Source organism: Amphiura filiformis, chromosome 5 (genome assembly GCF_039555335.1).
Source record: "Amphiura filiformis chromosome 5, Afil_fr2py, whole genome shotgun sequence".
In the NCBI taxonomy this organism is placed as follows: domain Eukaryota; kingdom Metazoa; phylum Echinodermata; class Ophiuroidea; order Amphilepidida; family Amphiuridae; genus Amphiura; species Amphiura filiformis.
Genome location: NC_092632.1, coordinates 3819616 through 3836615, shown reverse-complemented (window position 1 = coordinate 3836615; position 17000 = coordinate 3819616). Strand labels below are relative to the sequence as shown.

The 17000-nt window shown below is 36.6% G+C and overlaps 1 protein-coding gene across 1 annotated transcript; it reads right to left on the bottom strand.

Moving 5' to 3' along the window:
- Window positions 1-1524: 1524 nt before the first annotated feature.
- Window positions 1525-15970, bottom strand: LOC140152498 (uncharacterized). The gene is made up of 7 exons (XM_072174831.1): window positions 15822-15970; window positions 11407-11744; window positions 10326-10382; window positions 9296-9475; window positions 5437-5562; window positions 3706-3763; window positions 1525-2994 (listed from the first exon to the last, which is right to left on the bottom strand). Exons 2-7 carry the CDS (start codon window positions 11734-11736, stop codon window positions 2972-2974), a joined length of 774 nt encoding a protein of 257 aa, XP_072030932.1. The 5' UTR covers window positions 11737-11744; window positions 15822-15970; the 3' UTR covers window positions 1525-2971.
- Window positions 15971-17000: the final 1030 nt, after the last annotated feature.

The window sequence follows — 17000 nt, the reverse complement described above, 5'->3', positions numbered from 1 at the left end:
CGAGACTAGCAACATGTACGCATGTTTTGAACGCCGTATACACGCATGATCCATGCAGCACGCATCGCAATCTCTCTGTTGGAGAAGTTGGAGAGGGAGAAGGAGAGCGAGGGAATGATAGGCCCTTAAAGTGTAGGCATAAGGAAGAATAAGTGCAGAGAAAGAAAATGAAAGGAATGAATAAAGAAAATAATAGTAATTATTATCATAGAAACTAAACACATAACAGCACTACGCAGCCATTCAACAATGCCTCAAAGTTTCTTCACACGCAACCTTAACGTCTGCATAAATGATTCAATAATGCGGACAACAAACGTGTTTCTGTAGGGTTTCTTCTTCTATATGATAAAAACTCAATTCTCCCAATTCAACCAATACTGTGGAATACCAATCAGTGGAATACCTCTGTACTATTCGCCGTAGAAGTGATGATGTAACAGGATTAACTACCATAGCAATAGGTTAAAACAATTTTTGTATACATCGCCCTGCGCTACAAGCAGGTTGCACTCATCATAGTCTTCAAAGATACTAATCTTACAGGTGCGAGTGATCACTGATCAGCATGATATGAATATTATCCCTGTTCTTTGACATATGGTTCAATGGAGAGGTACCGCTTGAACGTACTAGTGCAGTGCGATATATTCAAAATTGTTTTAACCTATTGCTATGGCAGTTAATCCTGTTACATCATCACTTCTGCGGCGATTTCGCCGTAGAAGTAGTGATATAACAGGAGTAATTACCATAGCAATAGGTGGAAACCATTTTGAATGTACTGCCCTGCACTGTAAGTTGGTTGCACGCATCATATGTCATGTCTGCGTATGCGTGCAATCATAGATGGTATACAATACCGGTAAATGTCTCATTTAAGACAGATCATCACGATATGCTAATTAGGGTCGGGGGTTACTGACCCCAACCCTAACCCCGTAACTATATAATAATAATAATAATAATAATAATAATAATAATAATAATAATAATAATAATAATAATAATAATAATAATAATAATAATAATAATAATAATAATAATGATAATAATAATAAACCAATATTTCTGCAGCGCAATTAGCGCTTTACAACTAAAAAAGGAAAATGCACATACATAAAATATACAATATAAAATTTATCCATATAACAGATTAAAATTACAAGATTGATGACACTGGATATTAAAAACTACACCTTAAAAGTAATCTAAAAACAACCAAAACACTGCAGCAATGATGTTTAAAAACAAATTTGCCAATGTACATAATCAGTATTAACATGATAAAAAGACTAAGAATTAAAAAGATGCGTCTTAAGGTTAAATGCAATTGATTTTCAAGGCTTGATTCCAGAGGGGCGGAAGTTAATAATGGAAACAGCCATGCAGAAAAGAATGAACTCACGCGTACAATAGTGTATCAATCTGAACTAGAACACGGACAAACCGCGGCTCGTGAGTCATCCTATATGTTGCAGGGATAGGGAAGGGTCGACCATGCATGATAGGACCATATGGGCTGATAGGGGGGGGGGTGATTGTGGGCAGCCGTTTTCGGCAATTTTCCTTTGGATTTTCTAAATTTTCAATTTTTTAAATTATCCTGGATGATATCTGTCGTGAAATAAATCAATGCTTCTATAGGCTATAATAGCCCTAGTATGCCTATTTATACCCTGATTATGCAATATATAGGCCTACAACAATAACTACAACAACAGTAACAAAAACAACAACCAATATTTTGTTAATCTAATTTGTAAAAATATATTCATAGGCCGCGCCTAGACTAGTATAGCCTAAAAATTCCTGAATTATATAATGAAAAAAAACTGGCAAAAACAATCAATCGCTGCAGTCAGAAAGAAAGAAACGAACAAGAAAAAAGAAAAAAGTGAGAGAAAAATAAAATAAAATAGATGGAATGGACCACATAGGGACTCGAACACGTACCAAAGCTTTCCAGCTCAAAACTATAGTATTATATAGTCGAACGTGAGCCCAGCGCGCTAACCGATTGAGCTACTGAGTGATCTGTGAAATCGATTGATCTCAAACTGACTATTATGGAATAGTGCATACCAGGCTCTTATGATAAACAATCTCATCACCGCTGTAAATGTCGGAGGTATCGATGGCGAAAAACCTCGATTTTTGCAAAAGTAGCTTAAATTTGGAGTGAAATTCAAATGGGAAAGGAATCGACATACTTTTGAGAAATAATGTAGGCAGTTAGAAATCAAAATTAATGTTCCACAATCCAGATATCGATAATGTAACATAACAGTGTTTTGTGGTACAAGATTCTCGAAAATTGTTCCCCAAAACGGGCTAATAAAATTTAATCGGTACTGTTTTTGGTTCTTCCCCATGGCAACATTATTTCTTTGGTCGATTTGTAGTTCAATACAAAAAAGGAGAAAACAATAACTCGGCGTAGTTTTATACGGAGCGAATATTTGAAAAAAACTGCATGGAACGTGTTTTTGATCTTGTGAACACGGTGCGTAAAAATGATTTAAACGAAGGATTTTCAAACGGATTCTAAAAATTTGTATAAATACACAAAAATAATGTTAAGATACGTCCATGCACCAACATTTGACTCACTGCGATATTTGATTGCTGAGAAAACGCGGTTTTAGAGAACAACTTTATACGTCTTTTATACGTTTTTTATACGTTTCTTCGTGTAACCTTAAGCATTGCTTTAAAACTGTCAACAGAGAAGGCTGATTTGAGAGATAATGGAATACCGTTCCATAGTGCATGGGCAGCAACCGCGAAAGACCTTCGCCCGTATGATGTGGATGACTTGGGCTGCTTCAGTTATATCACTATCAGACTATGGTATACCACTATTAGTTGCACATTTAGCCTATACCTTTCATGCTTAGTTTTAGACTTTAAAGTAGTACTTATTAAGTAGACTTTTTCAGGAAGTAGCATAGCACTGCTGGCAGTCGTACTAGTTGACGAGATCCTGATATACTGGAATAGATCAAGACAATTGGTTGTGTAAGAGATTGGTACAATAACCACATGGTCAAAAATAACAATATAGGAAATAAGCCCTTACCCAATGCTAATTAAAGACACACTTTTCATTAAGCTATAACACATAAATAATTTCAACCACATGTTCCTGCAACCCAGGCTTGACAATATTATACGTGTCTAGCATTACAGAGGTCCCAGGATCAACCATCTCCAAAGTTCCACCCACCGATTGATTACTTCCGTCCCATATCTTTGCTTATAGTCGGGTAGAACGTGGTTGTGAGTGTCAAGTCGGGAATGACTTAGATGGGGTTTTTACCTCTCAACATGTTAGGCATCAACATTCAACAAGAAAATATAAGTCATACGCAACTTTACACTAAAGGAGAAAATACAAAGGTATCTACTCGACTATTAACCCATGAAGACAAAAGAGTCCACTTCTACTGAGAGTCTTCATGGATTAAGTAAAGACGTGAACGAAGTAAGAATTTGAAAGAACAAACAATACTTTGCGTCTTCTTTTTGGCCCGTCAATACCAATATGTACGCTTATTTGAGACCAAAGTGTAACAATGACTGGTATACATTTTATCTTTGCCCTCCCCCCCCTCCAAAAACTGACGCACGGTGCACCACTTGGAGTAATAAACAAAATCATACACACACATACCTCATCACTCATAATATTAATTATATTACCTGGTTGTGGAGCAGTATAGCTAGGGGGCTCTTGTTCTGGCTGAGCTGTGTACTGAACCTAAATCGTAAATCAAAAACAGAAATATTAAGACCATTCAGTTTTCAAGATGTATGGATGGGGTATTAAATAAGCCCATCTTGATATTTACAGTCTTGTCAGTAACATTGACGGATTTTAGATAGTAGAGACATTGCGATTTCCAAACGTAGACATCGGACGTACGTTGATCTATTCAAAACCACTCTCCTGTATCGAAGCGAGGTCACGTATTTAGCTATTTTTGAAGATATTCCACGTGCGAAATCGACGTAGATACATCGTTGAAAATGCACAAAATTGGTCCATTTCACAATATATTAAAGACAGTCAAAGATAATGAACATATGAAGGAAAGTCGAATTATTATTATGATCCTTTTTGTTTGTAACAAATCATTATAATAAAGGTACAGCGATGTGTTAAAAATGGACTAAATTTAAACACAATATTCACACGCAGAGATTGCCCATTGAAATGTGTGTGATACTTTGCGTTAAGAAAATTACATTGCGATTTCCCATTTTGGATTCCAACGTAGAATAAAAACGCAGATGCTACGTGAAATATGCTGATTTTACCTCATGTCTAAGTCCATGCAACGCGCCCAATTTTCAGGACGAAAAAGTCTCATTTTGAAACTAAAGTCGTGATGTATGTATGTAGTGATCTTTAATCTACCAAAATATATGTTTTGGGGCAACTATAATATTTGGGGAGCACAAAAACAATTAGGTTTAATGAGCATGTAGGTCAAAATTTTAATCAAAATCAAAAGCGGTCTGTTTGAATTTAAGCAGAGACTCAGCTCACTGTTATTTTTTCAATTACTATGCCCTCTATCGACCTAGGTTAGAAGCTGTTGAGATTTGATCAAATAGTATAGTCTTTATTTCAGTTCATTTGTTCTCCTTCGTGACGAATGAGCAAAATCCAGTTTGGAACTGAGACTAGCAATATTTAACACCGTATTAACGTACGCGAAAACGTACGCGAAAACGTAAGTGCTGCGTTTGGAAAATCGCAATGTCTCTACTAGATACACATGGTCATACGTCTGATGTTATTGGTGCAAATGAAACTTTGTCTGACTTGACCATCAGTGAAACAGAAGTGAAATTATAGATGGTTATAATATATTGAAATGTGATTTACGGGTGCACACCAGTAAATAGTCCCCATTAACTTTGTGTACAAACAGGGTCCGGGAAAACGTCATTTTTTTGACTTCAGAGCGACTCAGTTCTTCAAAAGTTACCCTTTCTGCAAGTCGAATGTCAGATGAAGACATCCATTGTAGAAATTATATATTATATTATATAGATGGGTCAATTTAGCTTTCATCAGAAGCACTCTATATGCTTGTAGACGAGGTTTTACGGTTTGTATTTGATATTGTATTTATATGTTGTTGTTTTTTTCCTTTTTGGTCAAATTGTTACTCTGGTTGGTGCTATATTTTTTCATGTTAGTTTGATCTGATTTGTGTTATTAATTTTGCTGTAAGTAATTTTAAATTTCTGCTGTGCAATTGTTATATGAAGCAGGGCCCCGTGTAAGAATAGCATTTTTACTGATCGGGCTACACTGTTTGAATATAATAAATAAATAAACATGAGCAGACAAAAAATAAAAAGAAATTTGCATCTTATTAGGCGTGGTCTTGATACATTAAATAGCAAACTGGTACTTACCGCCGTTTGGGAAGACGGTCTACCACAACAAACACCATGACAGCAAAATGCGGCAGAAACTATGCCTATGACCATCTCAGCAAGCCCGATGATAGCGGCTAGGCTATGGCAAACTACTAGACCAACCTATTGTGAACAGATTCAAAACAAAACCAACCATAGTTCTTAGTCTTTTTTGTACAACTCTTCTGACACAATCGTGAAATGGTCACGACTGACTTTTTTTTGTCAATTCCTTTTCTTCTTCTTTGTTTCTGTCAATCACTAAACTTGGCTCAGCTCGATACTTTGACCTAGTGATCAATTGAGCCCATTGGTCAAGCTATGAGTTTTAAAATTTAGACGAGTAGTTATCATTATTATATTTGGATCCAATATTTTAACACACTTAGATTGGTCAAAACATAATAATAACCTTACTTTGTCACAACCATGTATGACCATAACCACACATGGTCGGGTCAAATGTAAGCATAAGATGTCTCTTCTGTCACAAATAATATAACACAGTGATGCCATTTACACACACGCATTGACCATGTTCTAGTCAGTTGCTTGTTTCAAATTAAAAGTTTTAGGATTGGTTTTGGCTTCGGTCACGTTGTTTCCTATTATCCTACATACATGTAGGTGGACCTGGTCGATTTTCCTGCTCGTGAATCAGTTGACTTAAGGGACCGTTCACAAACACTTGTAAGGGGGGGGGGGCTGATGCAAAATAATTTTATCGTGGTCCCCCTTTACAGACCTCGAAAATTTGTTGACATGAAAATTATGGGTCAATCCCATAGAAAAGCATATAAACTCAATTTTTCCAGGAAAATTTGAGGTCATATTTTTCAGGGCCCCCCTTACGAGGGTCACAAATTTTCAAGGCCCCCTTTTTGCATCAGGCCCCCCTAACAAGTGTTTGTGAACGGTCCCTAAAATAAAAACTTTTTTGGTCACACGATTACACGAGGTGTCGGTAATAACATCTTGAAACATAACATAACATAACATAACATAACATAACATAACATAACATAACATAACATAACATAACATACCATAATAGGCATTTATTTCTTCCTCTGTACCTGAAAAAGGGTCTTTACCCGAAATATTGTACACTTTTTACAAAAATCTGTACATTTTCAGCATTGCTGCCACACCAGACTTAAATAAACTGGTAGATTCTAAAATCAGAATTGTTCAGTATTGTTGAGCATTTTATATAACGTGCTCTTCATTTACGAATCACATGCACAAATCTCAGTTCTACTCCTGGCGAAAGCTTGACAGGTCTAAAAGTTGTATACATATTTTAATGTAAAAGAGTGACTACTTACTGGCATTCCGAAAAATAATGAAATTTTACTCTTTCAATGAGCCATTTAAAGAACCATTCCATAAAAAGTTATATGGCTCCTTAAGGCGTGGGGTATGGGCGAACTTGAAGTACAGGTATCTGGAGAGAGGAAGCAACGAGTTACCCCACATCACAGGTAGTCACTGGGCCGCCGAGTGCGAATATTTATTTATTTTGGAAGGCTCATGTTTGTTTTAAATTTTGGGGCGTTTTTTCCAAAAATTGATATTATTGGTGATATTTCAAAAAAGCGACATGCCAAAGACAACTCTTTGGGCATATAGTTTGTTATAGTTATTGCAATTCTTTTCCACATACCTGCGTTACCATTTGTTTTGGTGATTTACTAATATTATATATTTTGTGACTGCAATTTGGCGTTTGCAATGCGTTTTAAGCTTATCATGAAATTAACGCGAATAGTCACACTGCTTTTAGACCTGATCGTCGGCTTTTGCAGGCAAAAGAATGCAGATTGGCTCACGATAGATGTCGTATTCCTCTATGTGGGCCACTTGATGATAAAATTAGTTTGAATTCCTTGTAACAACATACAAATTTGCGTCTGGAAACCGGGTCTTGAACTGATTTTGGGACAGCCATATACTTATGCGCTGTATCAAATCTCATAAAAAGGCCACGACTGGCGAGTATGTTTTTATGTTTCCCGCAAGAAAGCTTGCGTCAACATCTATACTATACTTCTTTGGAAACATTGACCTTTGAACATTCTTTGTAAATGCCCTGCTATGACCTTGGTATGTAGACTTGATTTGGTACTGTAAAAGCATCCACTTTACTGAGTTGTTTAGGACCTGGTCAGTTGATAATCCTACAGGGATACAGTCAGCATGGTCAGTAGTTTAGCATGGTGTGTGAGCATGGTGAAAGACCCATTATTGATTAGGCGCGGATATTTAAGGCACAAGTCCTTTGCCTGCATAGCAGAAAATTATAATAGAATGTTTAGAGCTTTCTAACTAAAATACTAACTGCATTCTGCATTATGTATTTATCTATTTATTTAGACCTATGCCTATTTATTTATTTACAGACGTATTTATTTATTTATTTATTTATTTATTTGGTAGATAAGTAAGAAATTAATAATATTCCATGACTCATCGGTTTATTATTGATTGTTGATAACTTAAAACTTGATTGATTGGTCGATTGATAATCATTCACATAATATTCCTAATTTATAGGCCCCATGGAACGTCTATTAATTTTGAATAGCATCGAACATTAGATAAATAAGCCTATCAGTATTGATTTATTCTATTCAGCAATATCAAGGATTACTATCAAACTTCTTACAGCTACTCAGTTGGCTTAGTGGTAACGCACTGAATTTTATAAAAGTGAGATTCCGGGTTCGATTCCCCCCTGCCTATTTTTTCAAGGCTGAGAAAAAAAATGCAATTTCTGAACTGCAAACTTATTTGGCGCGCGATCTGAGCTGGTCCTTTTCTGGTGGCTGTGTCTGTTACAGGCACACTCCCTCTGGAATCCAAACCAGGCTCATGCTCATTACACTTCCCTTAAAGGATCTGGAATGAGCGTTTTGAGCGTTTCGACAGTATTTTTTGTGGGACATGAGAGCACATCAGACATATCGAATTGTATTCTAAATACGAAGAATGTCTTTCTGATATCAAATAATTTTTATTTTTTGAAATTCACGATATAATAAAAATTTTATGACAAATTATTCAAATTTGATATTTTTCACATTTTTGATATATAACATTCCTCGAAGTAAATGTTATAAATCTAATGATATATTCTTGAGGTGTATGTAGCTGGGAGGAAAAGCCGACGATCAATTGAAAATTTTGACCTTTCATATTGAAGATATGGATTTTTTCCCAAAAAACCCAATTTTTTTGGGTGTTTTTGGGAAAAAAATCCATATCTTCAATACGGAAGCTCAAAATTTTCAATTGATCATCGGCTTTTCATCCCACCTACATACACTATAAGTATAAATCATCAGATTTATAAAGTTTACTTCGAGTACTGTTAAATATCAAAAATATCAATTTTTAATCATTTGCCATAAAATGAAAATTTCAAAAAAATCAAAATTATTTGATATCAGAAAGACATTCTTCGTATCCAGAATGCAATTCGATATGTCTGATGTGCTCTAATGTCCCACAATAAATACTGTCCAAACGTTCATACCCCATCCCTTAAGGAGTAGGAATTATTCTATTCAGAGTGAATTTCACTATTTTGGAGTGATAGTGAATTTCACTCCAAAAGCGTGTAAAGTCCATGCTTTGAGGAGGCATATGAGAGAAACTCTTTGTGGAAAGGTTAAGGGACAACTCTTTTTGGAGTGGTCCTTTATATGGCTCCTTGAAAAAGTGAAATTTCACTCTTCTTGGGAGAAATTCAATCTTCTGGAGAATTTCACTCTTTCCGGAGTGCATAAGTACTCACTCTTTTGGTTCGCCTTTTTACATTAAGAGAGTATAATGAATATACATGTATTGTTACCTGATAGATACAGTCATGTATGTATGAAGTTGAGTTATACTCGTATGGGTCACTCTGTGTAAGCCTTCTATAACTGTAACAATTTGAGAAGGGGGCACTGACAGCTGCAACGCTCTCTACAATGATTTGTCCTCCTGCAATAACTGATGCCAGTATAGACATCACCATATAGGCGATTATCTTTAAGAAAATAAGATTAAAAATAATGATAAAAGTTAAAAGTATGCATATGTAATGAAAAGGATTAGCTGCAATCAAGTTACACATAAAACATGAAGCACCAAAGTCGACATTTCAATAAAGTATAGATTCTTATTTTTTCCACAAAATATTAGTTTTCACTGATCACTTGTCCTTTTTAATTTCGAACCAACCAATGAGGTAAAACAACAAAGAAAATTGCTATTTCATCCTAGCGCCTATAATTACCGCCAATGCGTGTATTAGCTCGCCGATCGTTATTGACTAAGCTTCACGCACCTTGGACGAGGTCACACATTTTATTATATTGAAATATCATATAGGCTATATTTTCTGTCCAATTGTTGCTCTCACTCCCACTCACAAATCCATCGTTAGTAATGCTCTGTCCATCTCCATCGCCCTGGTCAAACCTTCTATACACATTTTCATCTCTAGCATCCACATGATCGGTTCTATATTCCTCTTCCGTCTCAGTGCTATTCCCAGAACCACTCTCTGAGCCACTCGCATCTCCCAGGAAATTCAATGCCACATACATAAGTACTGTCATCACTACATTTTCCGTCTATTGCTGGTTCGTCCTTCCTACCTTCCTCCAATCTACACTGTCCACCTCAGTACCTTCCGAAAGGTTTACGCCACTATCCTCCCCATCACTGCGCTCTAAATAGGGCTCAAAGCTCTCTTCTACTATTGGTGCCAACCCCTCTCCTTTCCTACCAATGCTATCACTGTTTATTCTCTCCTCCTCCTTACATACAGCCCCGAGTTCTCTTCCATCCTCAACACACATGCCTATCATGGCCTCAATAAAAAGTCATCTTACCACAGATTTGGTCTTTTTGACGGTGTGAAGTCCAACAATTCCAGTTACCAGATAGAACTATAATAATATTAAGAAAGAAATAAATAAAACATGACAGAGTGATGGTACCAGGTTGCTTGCATAGCCTATTTTAAGTTGTTGAAAATTAAACCAATGGTTTACGTAAGTATGGTTGTCGATGTCATGTAAACTTTCAATTCATCAGGTCAAACATGCGCTAAGCTTAGGTAAAAGAACATCAAGTTTCAAAATGTAAGGAAAATAGCGTGAAAAAATCAAAATCAGAATTCTTCATGGATAAGTTGATAAATAGTCCAATTTTGATGCTATATTCTTACACATATGCCTCTTCAGAAAATCAAGCCATTTTATAGGTAGTAAACAAAATTAAATCCCGAGGGTTGTAGAAAACGTTATTGTCTGTACCCAGGGGTACTCGCATATATTGACATGCGTCATGTGAATATTAATAGACCCCCGTTTTGCTACAAATTTAATACCCTTTGACCCTCTTTTTTCAAAAGTTTACACCAAGATCATTATAACCTATGGAAGCTATACCCAAATTCCCCTTTCATCTTCTTTTAAAGCTCAAAAACACCATTATAGGGGCCAAAAGAGGGCAAAATTGGAAAACAAACTGACCTGGAAAATGCACAAATTCACTTTCATTTTGGACTAAAATAGTCAGAAATTGATTAGTTGGATATTTTTGAAAAATTAAAGGTACCCAATGGCCCCAAACTTGTACAGTCCACAATCACACCAAATGAAAAGATCCACACTGAAAAGATTACATCGTTAGACCCCTATAGTCGTACTCCGGTAAGCACAAGTACGTCACTATCATATGCGATTGCCCCTAATAATGGTGGCATAATGTTTACTTTCCAATCGATTCTAGTCTTGTAGATACCCATGCACCCACCCACTGCCCACCAACAACACTCAAACAACCCCCCCCCACACACACACACATCCCACCCACCCCACAACACTTGAGCCGTCTAAAATAAGTATGGACATATTCAAATGGATAATGGAATTTGTTGAATGGTGCAATTGTTTTTATGATACTTACAAAAAGACTTCCCCAGAAAGGCCAAGCTATGATGAAAAAACCATTATGATAATAGTTGACATACTGAATAGGTTGAATTTCCCTATCCAAACGATTAATGAATGTGTCGTAGGACTTCAAAGTGAGATAGAAGACCACTATAGCCAGCACCATTGATATACATCCAAATACAATGTGCAGAGATCCTGTAACCTGTCCAGCTTTGACTCGGTAACGTTGGTTTTCCTGAGGTGATACATTATTCTGGACTGGAGCTGTAATCATTATAACTTGTGGTTGAGGAACAGTAGATGCTTGAGAGTATCCCTGGATATTTTCTTTAGCGGCCATCGTTCAACCTTCAAACGAAATCATAGCAGAAAAAAGGGTCAATTTTCTACCCTTTCTGTACATTTGAATTAAGATTTTTGTCCAACTCTTTCTGGATCTTTCAATGTGATAATAATCATGATGTGGCCACATCATGAGTGCTACACCTTTATCCAAGAAAACCATCATTTTAAATAAAAATGCAAGATCCTTCAACCGACCAAATACCAAAGGTAAATGTTCACCCTTTTGGTCACCCTTTCGGTCACCCTTTTGACCCTCGACCTAGACACGGACTGTATATTAATAGTGGTGTTATAGCAAATGTTATGTGTGGCAAAATAGGACCTTCAACGCCAAATCAGTTAACACGGACTATAGACACTGGGTAATTGAAATGAATGTGTGCAAGTGGAAGTCATATAACAGTACGTAGTGCTATGCTATTTGTGGCAGTCGAGGCATTTTGATGGTATTTGATTTCAGACCGGAAATGACACCTTAATAAACTTTGGTCCTGTGAAAACCCCATATACATTGGCTATTATGGCAATACAATTATAATGTGCATGTGGCATTATTATACAGCCTGTCTCAAAAAAAATTGTGCAAGTGAAAAGTGCCCTCTTTGGCAATTAGAAAATACCGTTGTGACATGATGCTTATATCATCGTCAAGGGAGCAGTCTTAGCTCTCAAATGCCGTTTGTTCTGTTCAATTTGCTTGTTTTAATCTCGAGATATGCTTAGTTAACAACGAAAAGGTAAAATCACAATTGTGCCACTTTTACTAGGGAAGAGAGCTGTTTATGTAAATCAAAGGTAGCATCAAGTTTATCAAGAGTTCCTTCGTGAAATCAAAAGAAAGCATCAATTGCACAACAATACAAAATTGTTTTTCTGTGTTTACTGTTTTATCACGATACAGGTATAATGATTCTCTTTTCCCACTTAAAATAGATTAAAAGGTAAATAAATATTTCACATTCTGCTGTAAAATTAAATACATATGCATGCCAATGATTTTATCATGGTAATTACTGTTCTCTTTGTCACTCAAGACATGTTAAAAGACAAACAAATATTGCACACTTATAGGTTAATGAACACGTATTTACTTGTTTGGAGAGAAATTAGACAAAATAATGTACGCATGCTGATATTGATGCATCTAAGGGTGGTGCAATAATTATGTGTACCCCGGGGTGGTGAATTATAGGGGGCAAAGATTTTTGGCAGGCCAAAAGGGGGGGGCAAGCAGTTTTGGCAGGTCGAAAGGGGGGGAAGCGATTTTTTTGGCACAGGTATTTTGGGCATCGTTTCTAATTTACGCCCTAAAAGGTGTAGGAAAACATTAGGAACACGTTCAAATATGCAAAATTTCCTGCTCGCAACGCTCGCATTATATGATAAGACAATTTAAGGTTATAAATTAGGGTTCCCCAAAATCTAAGTGTGTAAAGGGGGGGGGGGCAAAGATTTTTGGCACATCGAAAGGGGGGGCAAAGGTTTTTTTGCACGGCCAAAGGGTCGAAAGGGGGGGGGAAGCGATTTTTGGCAGACCACTTTGAGAATTCACCACCTCGGGGGTACACATAATTATTGCACAGCCCCTAATGCACGAGCCCCGAAGGGGGAGTGCATTAGACGCATCAGCATCAGCTATCATTGATTTACATGTACAGCCCACTTCCCTAGTAAAAGTGGCACAGATGTTATTGTACTCTTTCGTTGTTATCTTAACGAGATTGAAACAAGCAAATTGAACAGAACAAACGGCATTTGAGAGCAGAGACTGCGCCCTTGACGTAGATGTAAGCTTTGTATCACAGCGGTATTTTCTAATTGCCAAAGAGGGCGCTTTTCACTTGCACAACTTTTTTTGAGACAGGCTGTATGCAGGTATTTTGAAGATTTTGATTGTGACTAATATGTAATAACTTTATGACTTTATGGGAGGCATTTTGAGCTGAAAATCATGTTTTGACCTACAGTAAGCCAAAAAATTAAGGTACCAGTTGTATTAACCGCTGTATATCCTAAATAAAGTCAAATATGTCCAAATTAAAACAAGCAGCCAATACCTATACTTTTTAGCTCTGATTTAAGACCTTATTTGTTGAAATTGGTTAAGAATTAAAGAAACGGTGATCTAAAACCTAAGGAAGAAACGAAATCAAAAGTTGCACTTTTGTGTACTAATCAATGAAAGCACGACGCTAGTTTTAACCTGCTAATCAATGGAAGCACGGCGCTAGTTCTCTTTCGCGAACGCTTTGTGTACAGATCAATGGAGCAAACTGCAACTTTTAAATTGGTATCTTCCTTGGGTTTTTGGATCGTCGTGTCTTTATTTCATGAACAATTTTAACGAAAGATGTCTTAAATTCGAGCTAAAATATGCAGCTAATGGCTGTTGGTTCCAATTATGACATATCTGTCTTTGTTTGGGATATATATGGGGTAAACATAACTGGTACCTTAATTCTTTGGCTTACTGTATAATTTGACATTTAACCAATGGTGGGTCACTATGTCTAGTCATGGTCACTTGGTCAGTCATTGTTGTGACCAATATGGTCAAAATCGGTAAAAGTGTCTCAGAGTTAGGTCAAGTATAGTGATTGACAGAAGAATTATATACCGTAAAAGGCAAAGCGTGTCAAGTATTATAGTTATTGACAAATAATGTTTTTTTGACCTCTGTGACCTTTCGGTGACATTTGGCTCAACGTAAATCATGTCATGCATGTGGCATATATGGTCATGGTCAGTCATTCTTGTGACCAAGTATGGTCAAAATCGATGAAAGTTATATGTCAGAGTTAAAGTTAAGGTTAGCAACTATTTTAAACTGTTCCGATTTGGTAGTTCACAGCATCTTGCGAATGGTAGTGAGCTTTGGCAAAAATTGCATTGATCATTTAATAGAGAGAGCGTAGAAGAATTCAAATATCACAGATATACTTTTGTAGATCCTGTGGTTCTTGAGTTATGTTGAGGGCTGAAACAACAACACTTTTGTAAAACGTACATAACTCATTAACAACAAATCAAGCAAGTTTTCAAAGTATATGATTTGTAGAATGAACTTATGCAAAACATTAAAGTTTTGTTTTTCAATAATATATTAATGTAGACAATGAAAATCGATTTTTTTTGGTTGCTTCGACCAACAAAAGATCGCGACGCTTTAAGTATTAATTGAAAGAAGTTAGTAAGCTCCACATCACTGCGTTTACACAGTCAACGTCTATGTAACCATACAATGCTGGAACGTGATTGTTTACTCTTTCTGGTTCACATGACATATGTCCAAGTCTAGCATTAGCTAATTGAATGAGTGTACCAAATATTATTAGGAGTGGCATTAGCCATGTTTTTCGTTTTTTGAATTTAACTAACGACCCGTAGACATGCATAGGCTTAAGAACTGGGGGCCTTGTGGGGCTGAGCCACCTCAATGGGGGCCTTGTGGGGCTGAGCCAAATCAATAATTTTGATGAAGTAAAAAATGTGACTAGATACCGGGAAATGGGTGTTTTTGACCATTTTTCTCGCAAAATTTCCTGACACCGAGGGGGAACCCCCGGACACCCCCATGATGGATCACCAAAATTTTTGGTTTGGTCAGACCCCCCCATGTTTAAAATCTTCCTTACCCAATGACAAGGTTCTCTTGAAATAAACCAACAAGTTTTGGGTATTTCCCACTCCCGCGAAAAATCATTGAGGTGAGACAAAAATTGGTACCACTGATATATGGCACCACTGATATGTTGCCTTGGGATCTCCTTTATAGAACCCATACCTATCCATTGAGTGTCATATTAACTTGTCTCAATTAGACAGTATGAGCGTAAATACCGCTAGGTTACGCTCTCCTTCCTCTCGCCTTTAAGATTTTGTCTAGTTTTGAATTACAGGTACAGGTAATATTTCAATACAGGAAAATAAAAAGAAACATGGCTTTTACTGTATAATAAACATATTAAATGGTGGGTTAATTCACCAACTTCTCCCCCTGAACTCCCTTAGGGGTAGGTTGGTACAACCATGATGTTTTTGAGTGTGTAAATTATATTAATTAGCTTTAAAAGTACTTACCTATTGTGTAGTAATTCCAAAAATTAAAGTATTGGCCAAAAGACAGCAACACTACCAGCAAATCAGCAACAAGGGTGGAAGTTAGTAGAGTAAATTCGCAGTTGGAAATAAATAAATGAGGTGCATGCTTATAACCTTTTACAGTTGAATGCTTATATCAATTGTGAAATTCTTCAATATTAAATAACAATGGGAAGCAGCGACCCTGAACTTAGCTGGTGTTTGACATAGTCAGGTGTTTTCACATTCAGGCAAACTGGTTCGAATCGACAACTCGTATGGACTGTGGGGAAGTCTAGCAAAAATGATATAAACCAATGTAAAAGTGACAGTTTATAATGACAAATTTGTGTACGATGCAATGGTGTTTCAGATTAGTAAACAACGACTTGCGTATAAGTACACAGCCCCTTTAAGGTTTTGTGATAGGCTTTATTATTTGGTGTTTAAAAAAAAATTATAAATGACACAGGTCAAGAATTTAAATAGGCACTAAGGCAGTATAAAGGACAACCACATGGGCCAATCAGTGGTTCACAGCAGCTTAGAACAACAAGAGTGAATAATAGTACAGTAAGGTATCAGACACGTGAGATATGATGCTTATGCACTCTTCTTATGCTTATGTGCGCTTTTGTCAGAGATCCAACTACTCGATCCATCTGGTACCATCCAAACGTGAACTGCAGTGTGGATGACGGTCCTGCCAGTAAATATTTAGGTTAGGACTATGGTTAAGGATTAAGATTAGTAATAGGGTACGGAGGGCATTTTATAGTTATTCTGAAAACAATAGACGGCAACATTATGTGACTGGATACTACGAATGAGCCGTAAAGTCGGCAAATTGTATTCTGAGTTACAATGTAAAATGTGCGTGAAGGTCGTATTCATAGGTACCTCAATTTGGTGCGACAAGTATCTCATCAAAACCAATCAATAATCCAATTGCTGAAGAGAATAATAAGCTTCTACCTATTTCTATAGAATCCTTAAATAGTTCTTGTCTTTGTTTGCTTTGGCTAAATCCTGTTCAAGTGGTGGAAAACAAAGCATTGTATTTTGTCTAGGTATGTATAACCAACAATTAACAATTAGAGGACATTCCTGAACCTCGTTGACTTGGGGATGATTTGAAATGACCGCCAATTATGACTGTTTGATATTTATTATCAGAAA

What these genes read in the sequence shown, in the direction of transcription:
- LOC140152498 (XM_072174831.1), bottom strand. Translation starts at nt 11,736, where the DNA reads ATGGCCGCTAAAGAAAATATCCAGGGATACTCTCAAGCATCTACTGTT. An exon ending in CTTTCTGGGGAAGTCTTTTT is followed by an intron (nt 10,383 to 11,406) that starts GTAAGTATCATA and finishes ATATTATTATAG; the next exon opens with TTCTATCTGGTAACTGGAAT. An exon ending in TACATGACTGTATCTATCAG is followed by an intron (nt 5,563 to 9,295) that starts GTAACAATACAT and finishes TGTTCACAATAG; the next exon opens with GTTGGTCTAGTAGTTTGCCA.